The sequence below is a fragment of the Pangasianodon hypophthalmus genome, chromosome 19 (genome assembly GCF_027358585.1).
Source record: "Pangasianodon hypophthalmus isolate fPanHyp1 chromosome 19, fPanHyp1.pri, whole genome shotgun sequence".
In the NCBI taxonomy this organism is placed as follows: domain Eukaryota; kingdom Metazoa; phylum Chordata; class Actinopteri; order Siluriformes; family Pangasiidae; genus Pangasianodon; species Pangasianodon hypophthalmus.
In genome coordinates, this window is record NC_069728.1 from 11852507 (window position 1) to 11864963 (window position 12457).

At 35.9% G+C, this 12457-nt stretch overlaps 1 protein-coding gene across 8 annotated transcripts in view; it reads left to right on the top strand.

Moving 5' to 3' along the window:
* Positions 1-12457, top strand: part of otofa (otoferlin a) — a 63525-nt gene that overhangs the window by 24715 nt on the left and 26353 nt on the right. For 7 of the 8 annotated variants that reach the window (XM_026923019.3, XM_026923020.3, XM_053242173.1 and 4 more), the window contains exons 5-9: positions 493-689; positions 9711-9781; positions 10052-10166; positions 10447-10501; positions 11489-11620. In XM_026923019.3, coding sequence (XP_026778820.3) covers positions 493-689; positions 9711-9781; positions 10052-10166; positions 10447-10501; positions 11489-11620 — 570 coding nt within the window. Of the gene's footprint in view, positions 1-492; positions 690-8017; positions 8174-9710; positions 9782-10051; positions 10167-10446; positions 10502-11488; positions 11621-12457 lie in introns of those variants that run through there. The other variant, XM_053242174.1, reaches the window with a different exon arrangement.

Genomic DNA, 12457 nt, shown 5'->3' on the forward strand with positions numbered 1-12457 from the left:
TACTTATATAGTTATGCCAAGTTTTTTCAGAGATCCTTCAGAAGCATCTATCATTTTGCAAGAAGTGAATGCAGCATCTGTCAAAAATACAGCTAGTAGCAACTGTCAAAAACTTTTTTCCATGCCAAGAGGTAGCATCTGCCTGCAAAATCACTGACATATCTAAAAAAGGTACTAAAATTATCAAATGACCGCAATAATTTGATTTGTAATTTTCTCAGGAGAGGAGGGACAAAAACACCAACATGGCTGATACAGACAGAAATAAAATCACCTGAATATAATGGAATTACTTCAGGCTTCCATGTGTATTTAATTCCATATGAATAGGGCTCATGTAAGACAAATAAGTAGTTAAAAAGTAACTGAACAACATATGATAATGAACAGCTTTGTATAGGTAAGAGTGTGTGATACAGTTTAAGCAGATATTTTTATTTTTCATTGTTGTAAATTTGATTAATTAATGTCCTAATTAATCTACTCTTACAGACGAGTATCTCCATAGAGATCAGGTACCAGCCAGTGGATGGGAGTGTGAGGGTGTGGAGTGATGGAGAATTCCTTGACGTTCCTGATGATCGTGATGGAATGTTCCAGTTTGAGACAGTGAGTCTGCTCTCAGTACACAGCCAGAGCTCAGGAACATCGCCAGGACGATCAACCCACAGCCTCCCCACTTTAAGGAAGTGAGTGTCTTAGACTTTCCTGAATCAACATTTGCTTTTTAGGTCCTGTTTGATGATGATGAGGATGATGGTGATGATGATGATGATTGTCAGGGATTGTAGGTGGTAGGCAGATGCAAGTGCAGATCATTTATTATGTAAAGTGCGCACAAATCAACCAAAAACTGTGAAACCAAGAACCATAAACATGAACTGTGGATATAAGGCAAAAACAGAGACACTGAAAAACTAGAACTTAAATAGTGGTGCTAACAAGGCATAACGAGACACAGGTGAGAGTGATTTGTGACATATAACGGGCTGAGGATGATGAGTAGTGTAGTTGAGCACCATGATGATGATGATGATGATGATAAGTATCAGTGGTGACCAGTGCCAACTGACAGTTAGGCTTTCACTGTGTCAGAAGGCACTGGTCACCACTGATACTTATCATCCTCATCCTCATCATCATCATGGCGCGCAACTACACTACCCATCATCTGAACTTTAGCTGGACTGGCATAATTCATGCTGGTTACAAGCAAGAAACTAGGAACATTTTCCTAGTCAACCAGACCAGCTAAACCAGCACAATCCAGCAGTCAGCAACATAAATCATCTTGGAATAGCATGAAATTAATTCTGTTCTAAGGTTTTTTTTCCCAGCAGAAACATGAGCTGAAAGTGTTTATTTTTGTTTGCTCTCTCTCTCTTTTTTTTTTTTTTTTTTTTAAATAAATTAACACTGGACACAATGTCCTTCCACCTGTTTAATTTGAGCCTCTCACAATAGGTAAGAAAATTAGATTTAAAAATAAATAAATAAAGAAGATCATAATTAGTTAGGTCTGTGGTGTTTGAAAAGGAAGCTAAGCTTCTAAATTTGACATTCAAAAAATGCTTGTTACTGGAATTATGCAACTGTGGGCTTGTTTCCAGATACGAATAGAAAAGTCATCACCTTGTGCCTGTGAAAATATATTTTCCAATGAATATTCATTGGATTTTTTTTATATATCTGAGCACTTAGGATGTCTACATTGCTTTCTAACATTATGGACTTTACATAGCACTGTTATGAGAGGAGTTTAAAAACTGAGTATTGTGAGAGTGCAGTGAGATGCTGCAGATATTCTATACCTTTTATTTACTAGAATAATGAACCACAGCACGAGTGATGCTGTTAAACATTTTATTGTGGCAATTTTTAAATAAAATATGCAAATTTGGTCTTTGCATGCAGTTTATAATATTCTATATACAGTCTGCACTTGTACTTTGTTAGAAAATCCTTGCTGTGGTTTTATTAACATATGGTGCATGTGTTTGTTTGAGATGTTGCTGACTAATGGATCCTTCATGACTAATATCCAGAATGTGCTGTTTGGGGGTATTTTCTCACTGAATAAAGTGTGGGATGTGGTATTGATTTTCACTAAGCCTCCTGGTTTCGACAGATGTGCTCATCCATCATAACTGCCATGTAGGTTATAACAATGTTATTCTAACCTGTGTCTGTGGATGGATAATCTGCAGGAATAATGTGTGGGATCCTGAACAATAATTAATCCTTATGTCTGTGCATATTTGTCCTAATTGAGTGTTAAACTTTTGCTTTTTTCCAATTTATTCATTAACCTCTCATTTGGTAGACAGCAGTCTCTAGAGGTCAGTTTATGTCTGGACATAATTTTTTAAATTCTATTAGAGACCCTAAAATCAGTATGATGTGTTTACTAAGATGTCCAAGAATGCAATATGTGTTCTGTTAAAGGATTTTGCAGTTTTTTTTTTTTTTTAAGAACAGCATGTTATTTGAAAATACTCAGTAATGAACAACAAACAGGTACATGGCAGAGTCTAATTTTCACCTAATTGTTAATATTATAGCTACAGGGTGCCTCCAGAAAGAACATGATAAAAAATGTGGTCTTTCATTTAAGTTATTTATTAGTCTCTTTAATGTTCATTAAATTACTTTTTTGTTCAAGGGTAAGATCTGATGTGGCTAACCATTTTCTGTCTTCTGAAATTCTCTACCATTTTCTGTCTTTCATTATCACATTTAAAGGCTGTGTTGTTCTTTTTCTTATGCCGTGGTGATTCATCCAGCATTGTCATCTGCTCTCTTTCATTTCTTCATGCTAATCACTTTATCCTGTTTCTGTCTTTCTCTCTTGTTCTCTGTCATTCTTTATGTCTCCTCTTAGCACCCACCCCAGATGGATTAGAGTGGTGTTAATAATTATGCTGCCAGTTCCTATTAGTTATAGCATCATCTAATCACATTTACTCATGCTTCACATGTTAAACGAAAGTTAAATGATAAAGGCTAAACTTCTTAGATTCATGAGGGATTTCTCACATTACAGTCAACCTGTGTGTCTTTATGTGTGCTTAACAGAGAAATTGTTACAGTGTTATGCAGGGCTTATGTAATGTACATTAACTGCTGGAGTTGCCCTGGTTACAGAGAGGCAGAGGGCTTTGACAAACCTGTCAAAGACTGAGGAAAACAAGTGTCATATAGTGTGTGTGTGTGTGTGTGTGTATGTGTGTTTGCATGCTTGTCTAATGTTACTGTATTATTAATCAGATTGGGCATAAGCTGATTTCTTTAACTGCTCTTGCCCAGTTAATAATTTCATGGGCTGAAATAAATGTGCGTGTGCAGACGTGGGTGGATCCTCCAGCACAGTGGAATGTTCAAACCTACTCTGGACCCCCTCTTAGTGCAAACTTGATGCCATAACATGATGAAAATGTCATTCTGTTGAGCTGCACATACATAGTAAGTTTATGAAGAGAGGAACCAATTTTGATTAAATGCCAAAATTGAAATCACACTTCACTGAGCTTACATGAACGTGGCTAGAAGAGGACATCAGGCTTTATGTCTTTGAACTGACATTTCAACTGACAGTTCTTATTAGTATGTTTGTCTTTACTCCCTTTAACCTCTGGATCTGACTTATGATACCAATATTATGATATTGACTAAGTGGACAGATGTAGTCATTTTTATTAGATAAATAAATCACTGTTTTTTTAATTACTTTTTATCACTTTGGGACTAGCTCTTTGGAATACTTTATCTTGCCATAGAGAATACTCCAGCTGTTTGTGCCTCAGTGATATATAATCTTAATGTGTCCTCTGGGCGAAAGTCACAATGACATGAAAAGTGGCCTTCATGTGTGCATTTTCTTGTACATTGCCTCTCCATCTTACTTTCCTCTGCTCTCCTGAAACCTGGAGGTGACAATAAATTTTCTCTTCATGCCACTAGAAAAATAAAGAGAAGCAAAGAGAACTAAAGCACAGGTACAGAGAAGAGTTCTTGATAATGTCGTGCTTGTGTGTTGAAGGGTGGTGGGTCACACCAGGCTGTAAACAGGCTAAAACAGCTCATGGTATGGTGGGTCAGTTGAACATTACAATGTAGCTGGGGAATGGTTGCATCTCTGGCTTATGCCCTTTTAACCTGGTAACTGAATTTTGGTGGATGGTCTCCTCTAGAGTCATAGTTGCGCCATACTTTTTCCAATTTTGAAATAATGGATTCAAGTTCAAGGTTCAGAGGGATATTTGAATAACCAAACCCTGAGAACATTGTCCCTGAATGGTTTTCATAGCTCCCTGGTCTTCATGATGATTTAGGTATGGTCTCTGAAAGACTCTGAGGTCTTACAGCAATAGGTGAATTTGCATTGAGATCATGCGACATGTTAATTGCACACAGGTGAACTCCATTCAAATAATTATGTGACTTCTGATGGCAGCTGGTTGCACCAGAGCTACAGGTTTCACAGCAGTGCGGGTGAATACTTAGCAAGCACTTTTACATTTATTATTCGTAAATTTTGCTATAACTATTTTGACCCCCCCAACTTCAGTATAATCGTCTACTCTGTGTAGAATCATGACTTAAGCCCAATTCCCAAGTCTCTTTCAGTTCTAGGGTGTAATATTACAAAATGTAGTTTAAGGGGGTAAATACTTATACAAGGCAGTGTAAGGGTGGTGTGGTCCACACTAGCGGAGTAAGCAGCGCTGGGATAACATGAAGGAAGACAAGGACTGGTTTATGAGGCACTTTAAGATTAAAGCTAGCCCTTTAACTGCAAACACTCCCAAATTATTAAATTATTAATGTTAATTTTTCCACCTACACACCTGAAACAGCTAATTTGCATTTAGCTTTAGAAACAGCAAGCTACAGCAAGACAATCCTCAAACCAACAGGGCCTAATTATTCTAATGATAAACTCAGGCTACTTTGCCTAAGTAATGGATCCATCCAAGATATAAAGTACAACCCAGTTAGACAAAAGCAATAATGCCGTAATCTTCAAGCAATTCATCACCCACAGGAAATCTAGTGTAGTCATTAAAAAAACAATTTTCATCTGTTCCATTTAGTCTTTCTTTGTTTTCAAGCCATGTTTATAGGTTTTTTTTATAAGTAACATATATCACAGTGCTCTTTCCTTCCTCCAGGAGCTATAAAAGATATCAGGGTGGAGATGGCCAGCTCAAGTCACCTTACCCTTAGCCAGATTATCATTTCCCATTCGTATATAGACATAGCCATTATTTTTCTCTGTCTCACTGTATAAAATGACTTGGAATTGTCCGTTGTTGGTGGGGTTACATCACTCAGTTCTTTCTAACCGCACCCATCACTCTGGTCCTTGGGATGTCATTTTACTTCTATTAGAAAATACTGTGCTCAGAATGCCATAATGAAGTGCTTCTTTTTTCATTAACTTGAACAAATATTATGTAGCAGAGAAGTAGAGACCACCCAGTCAAAAAAGCTTGCTCAACCTTCCACTGAGACAGAAACACATTTCATAATCTTCAGTGAACAAACAGCAAATGTATTCGGATCAGACACAGTGAAAAAAAAATTATGTAACTGTATCTAGAGAATGTTGCAGTCTTAGCTCATCTGTCCATCCCTTCAGATCATATATGCTGTTTATTCAACCGTGCTGGCCAGTGAAGCTTAGCCCAATCACCCAGGTCTCTTGACTAGAGAGAACGGCATTATAACCAAAACATGCATTATTCATCTGCAACCTTTCTGATTCTCATTTATTCCAAATTTGTATTTATTCCACTTTTAATTTATTGCCTCGTTAACTTACAGACATAAACATAAAATATATAGAAACTGCATGTATCTGCAAGTGGAGAACTTTTGCTGAATATGAAATGCAGGTCAGGTGGCAGGGGACTGTTATTTAATTCTCTCTTTTTTGTGTGTGTTTCTCTGTGTCTAACACACACAACACAGTTTATCGACTAATTATAATCACATCCTTCTTGAGTTGTCTTAGGTATAACGAAAGACTTTTTATAAGCAAACTATTATACACATTTTTATTCTGCAGATTATTAGTGAGTATAAGCTCAAATTACTGGTCTTTTTAAAGCTGCTTGTATGAAGAAAAAAAAAAAACATTGAGCTATCAATCTTATGCAGAACTACTTTACAATAACCGTTACTCAACATTCAGTTTTTTTGTGCTACTTTTATGAGAATTGACTCTGTGTAGTCATTTTTATAATTTTAAAAAAGTAAACTGGACATTGATTAAGAAACTAACCAGCCATTCAGGTGTGTAAAAAAGACAGTGGTAAACAACAAAGTGCTCTGTGTACAATAAGTAGGAGGTGATTCAGGACTCCTTGGAACTGCTGAATTATTAAAGTTGAATGGAGATACAGCTGGTCCTGCAGTATGTATTTCTCCTTAGGCTGTAGTTAACTATTATTGTTTTAATCAGTAAAAACCTTTTTTAATTGTCATTTAATTGACTTCATCTCTTTTAATTGACTTTACTGAATTTATTTATTTATTTATTGCAAGCAATTAGCAATGACTGTAAGTTAGTCAAAAGTACGACAGGTCTGAAGGTGCACAGCTAAATGTCAGTGTATAAAAAATATAAACAGATTTATTAAAAATGTGCACAAGCACGTAGATAAGTCACACTCTAATACTTAAAAGAGGTAAATGAATGTAAAACAGTTTTTTTTCTTTTTATTTATAAAATCCTATCTGAGGACAATTGCCAGCAGGCTATCTACTAAATTCTTTATATTTGCCATACATGACATTCTTCATCCTTCTAAACAAAAGTGAGGAAAAGAGTCATGTATCATTAAAGGGACTCTGACAGCGGTATTTATCCGAAATATATTTCATTTTTATTTTACACCTACTTTCTCTTCTTCAAAAGGTCTTTGGGCATCTGAAAAAGAGAAAGATATGGAAAAATAAGAAATATGAATAGGGTAGGGTGTGTTTTTACCATATTTTTAAACATATACATATTTTTCATTCCAGTTCCTCGGGCTGATGCCTAAATGATTTTCCAATTCACACCACAGGTGGTTGCAGGTCAGACATGAGCGTTCAATCATACAGTGAATGAACTTAAGCCACTAGGCAAATTGAGATACAGCTTTTTTGCTGTGATAGTTTCTTAAATCTTCTCTAGACTGAACACCACTGTTTTGAAACACAGACTCAAATATACCCTTTTATTAAAGGACAGTGAGTTCAGTATGAGAAAGCTAATTAAGTCATAAACTATACATAAACCATACATTTTCAACAATTTACAATTACAAGCATAGAAAACAGCTGGTGGTTAGAGATGAATAGTAATCCATTGATTGAATACTGTAGACTTGTAGACTGTAGACCTTGTTCATCACAGGACTCTTATTCACTATATACTCATACTGAGGTTTCCTTGCCACTGTCACCTCTAGCTTGCTCATTAGGGATGTAAATCTACATTTGAATTTCTGTTAAGCAGGTTTGTGACAATATCTGTTGTTAAAAGTGCTCTGCAAATAAAATTGACTTGAAATCAACAGATCATCACAGGATATGCTGTGGTGTAAACCCTGTAAAGGCTACAGTTATTGTGTTGTTCTGGACTCTAGTGACTGTTTGACATGGAAGTGTCTGCTATCCTGAATTCTTGTGATAAATTTAATCAAACATTTAATCAAACATCTGATTTTCTCATTTTCTGAGCCTCGACTGCTCATTGTTGTGTTACGATATCATGCAAGTCTAATTACAAACTAAGTCTCTAGCTTGAGTTTAACCGTACCTCCATGGCAATGCTTTAGTTTGTGTTTGTTGAACCTGTGGTTGATGAAAATGATCTTTGATCCACTCTTTTGCTAATGTTCCTGGTGTTAAATTGTGGACCACGGTTTTAGTTGTGGTTATATGTATGCGTGTGTGTGTGTGTGTGTGTGTGTGTGTTCATGTGCGCATGCACACCTTTATTTACTAATACCCTCTCAGGTTCCCTGCTTATTGGTGACCCCCCTCTTCCTCTCAGTAGTGACTCTTCTCGTATTAGACAGGTGAAATGAACACATAGTCTGCCAGCTGCTCAGGACTACTTTGCTCACAGGTTCCTATTTTCAGAGGGCCGTTGGACATAGAGAAGTACACAGTGTGTATGGTATGTACCTCTGTACTTTAGTGTATTTTATTGTTCTGATCAAATAATTTGTTGAACATGATGCTATAGCCCTGTTTTCCTGTTAATGTGAATCTTTTCTGTATTTGATTGTGACCAGTGTTTTGGGGCTTTTGAAGGCTTTGTCACTAAGTGATATGGGTTTAATGAACTGTTGATATTGGACACAAATGGAAACTGAATGAGTGGATTCAACATTGTAGGTATCTACACACTGAGGTTGCTGGTGTTCCTGAACTCCTAACGAGGTGGTTTTGTGCATTTCTAATTTTTACTTGTTATCTGTAAAAGTCTATAAAAGTAGCAGATGACTACACATCATCTTGAAGTGAACTGAATTATTTTATAAAGTACTGTATTCTTGTATAAGGACAGAGGGAGATGTTGAAGTTGTGGTTTATGTAACTAATATTTGTAGCATCTTGAGTACTTGCACTTTCTCCAACTTGTGTTCAGCTGCACTGCTTCTTTCTATAACAAACTGCCCCTTGCTTCTGGTCAATTTGTGTAACTTATTCTTGCAGCATTTGTGTCACTCTCAGTTTCAAAGTTTTTATTTGAATAAAGCATTTGCCAAGTCAATAAATATAAATATATTAGTAAATACATTTATGTTCTTTTTTTAGAATTAATGTACATTGGAGGGATGCAATAAATAACTTCAGTTATTTCAGTTATCGGTGATATTCAACAGCTTGTTGAGAAAGATGAGTTTTCTTCTGTAATGTTACAATTTGCAAAGATGAAATATGTGCTTTTGTCTTACACACTATAAACATGATTTGCAAACAGATAATTGATTAATGAATTAATTCATAATGTTTTTTTTTTACCTTGTGGCTTATTCCTTATAGTAATTAAGCATGCCCTCCTGACAATTTTGATCTAAGTTAAAGAACAAGAAGAAAAAAAAGTGGTGTAGATTGCTTTCATCTGTTCTTGGACATTGATCCATATCAGCAGTTAATTGGACAACTGTACCCATCTTGTTTAATTATTAAACCCATGCATTTGTCGAGCCAGGCTATGACATCATCAGCCTTTTGTAGTACTGCTGATATTTGAGCAGTATAATATCAGTGCAGTGTTACTGGATAAGGCCAGTGCTATTGTAACTGGGTTTTTCTCCGGTGAAATGGCTGACGTATTCATGTGCTGAAAACTTTCCATCGTGAAAACAGCGGCCACAATATTCATTGCAAAAGATTATGTATGCATTGGAACTTATTTATAAATGTTTAGTGCATTTAAAGGCATAATTCATTATTATTACTGGAGTTTCAAGCCTTGTGTGGTCAAAAACTACATTTGGTATTTGCACCAGAATAATAATAATAATAATAATAATAATAATAGTTAAGGTATAAGGTCTGTATACCTTACACAATATTAATATTCGATGCGTATGGGATGTGTTATTAAATATTTGTCTTTCAAGTGATGCTTACAGTGTGTGTATAATATATACAGTATATCCAGAGTCTGTTTTTAAACCTTAAATTGTATTCTTGTACTTCAGAGCAGGAAAAGGAGTGTTTTCAGCCATGAAGCTTGGAAAGGTTCGCAGCTCCAAAGACAACCACAAGAAAGGTAAATGTCTGCATTTAGAGCTGCATTTTTAAAAGGCCATAGAATGCTTTTCTTTTTAGGATAGCAGGAATGCAGGAATAATAGCTCACAGTGAATGGACTTTCATCTAAATGCTTGTCAGCAATTATGGGTGTAGGATTTTTACCAGTGCAGATTGCTGTGGTTCTGTTATCTGCTTTAAAAGCTGCTCAGCATTCCATTATGAGTCCAGATGATTAGGAATGACTTTCTTGCATTGCCTCCTCAATCGAATTTTATGTTTGTGTCTAGATGATCCTGCCATCTTGGAAACTGAGGATCTTGATCATAAAGGTATAAAGCGTGATCCTGACTCTATCTCTCTGGCCTCCATCACTGCAGTGACCACTAATGTATCCAATAAGAGGTAGTTCCACTCTCAAAATTTAATTCTGTTTAATAGCCTATTAAAGTTTAGACTTCATCATTCCTACACTCTCAGAAGAAAGAGTACTAAACTGTAGCTTTCCTTGTTGCTGGGGTGATACCCTTAGGTGATACACTATTTGCACATGTCCAGTTAAACTATATATAAGGTGTATGCTTAAGTGTGCCAGCTCAGCGACTGTTACAGATTAATACCCTTTTTTTCTGAGAGTGTATGCAGGGATAATGTTATTAAATTAATCTCCTTTAATGTGTTCCAGATCAAAGCCAGATATTAAGATGGAGCCTGTTGCAGGAAGGCCTGTGGATTACCAGGTATGGAGGGAAGTGAAGTGAACTAGTGATGAGAGCCACTAACAACTCACAATAGCTATAACTCCTCTAAGTATGATCTGTTTAATTTCAGGGCTTAAAAATATACCAACCAGTGTTCATACCCCTTGTTTACTTCTGAATATGTGTACTTTTCTCTGAAATGTGAATGCTTTGAGACACTACATTAAACCCAGGCTTTTGATGTATTAGCTCTAATTATGCTCAGTCTGTCTTCTGTGTTTTTTATTCCCAGAACCATATTATTTTGATACAACTAAGTATAGCCCAGAGCTTTCATGTTTCCCCTCAAGATAACTATTATTTGGTACAAGCTGTACTCTTAATTATTCTTATGTGTGACTCCTTTGCACAAAAATGCAAATTCTGCATAACTTTTGGATCCACAGCTTACCGTTTAGTTTTTAAAATATAAAGAGAATTTGGAGGGATTGCTCTGGTGCTCTGGGACTGTGGGAACTGGGAACCAAAATGTAGTTCCCCAGTCACTGGCTTCATTAGTAAAGCAATTCTACATACTGACAATGAACACCATTCTTGCATCTATGAACATATTCTCAGCTTCCAAAATTATCTTCAGCCTCAAAAATATTATCTTGCTTTTTTGTTTAGCAGTGGATTATACATGCAACACCCAAATCCACAAATAGCACTATTGTAGATGCTGCATTTAAAATGGTTTCTGGTCCAGATATCATCAACCATAATATCTAAGAGTTTGTCTGAACAGATTTAAAAAAAGGTTCAGTGTAGAACATTGAATGCCACAACAGAAGGTAAAACCTAAAAGGTTTCAAACTGAACTCATTTAGAAAAGTAGAACAAATAACAATCAAAAGAATTCTCAAGGAACCTTTTAAAGAGTGTGCTAAATAGTGCAATGGCTCCAGGACCAAAGTTGTGGGAAAGAGAAGTTTTAATAATTCGTATCATTAAATTAAATTTTTTTTCATTAAATTTGCTTTGCAGATTAGCGTTATGGTGATTGAGGCTCGCCAGCTGTTGGGTTTAAACATGGATCCTTTGGTGTGTGTAGAGATTGGAGAGGAGAAGAAGTATACGTCTATGAAAGAGTCAACAAACTGTCCTTACTACAGTGAGGTGAGCAGTCTTGAGCTTGCATTTAAGTGGATCAATCTACCAGACTGCTCCATCTTCCATTATAAACCCTGTCTTTTTTTACTTATTATATGATATTGTTTTTTAAATAATTTAAAAAAAATGAAAGGAAGAAACATGGCTATGTTATGCTGTGGGGTCATGGTCCACTTATCACCTTAGAGGTAATGGCCACTGCAGATCAATACAGAAGGAGATTTTCAACCATCAGTTGAGGGAATGTCTTTGATGAATGGTGCAATGATGCTGTTCTGTTGGCTCTCTGACGTTACTGGAGACACACTGTATTAACTTTGTGAGGTGACTCAACAGACTTTTCATTTAAAAATGCTTCATTTGGAATATTTCTACTATTCTTACCAGTTAGGCACTGGAGAGATCTCTATAGCTCCCTCATGGACCTGTTAGCTTCCTGTCAGTATGTTGACTCCAGTATAATGGAACGACTCCAATTTTTAAAAAATTAGCTTTACACAAATGGATCTTTAGGATACCCTATCTTTGGAGTTTTTCAGACTTATTAAAACTTGAGACAGTTGTTCTCAAAAGAATCAAAATTGACTGCTGACTTTTTGAAATCAATGTCTTGATTCTTTTTTTCTGTTTTTTTTTTTCATTTTGGTATTTCTTCTGTTCTTCAGCTGATGAATTATGACAGGCATTTGAGATAGAGGCCCTATTTTTGATTAATGTTTTATGGTGACATACAATTAGAATATACTGTTGGCATACTGTTTAAAAATAACAATCTTGTTTACCGAATTGAACTAGTCCCAGATTATATTTGCATAAATTGTCCTACTTTTAAGAGACAATAAA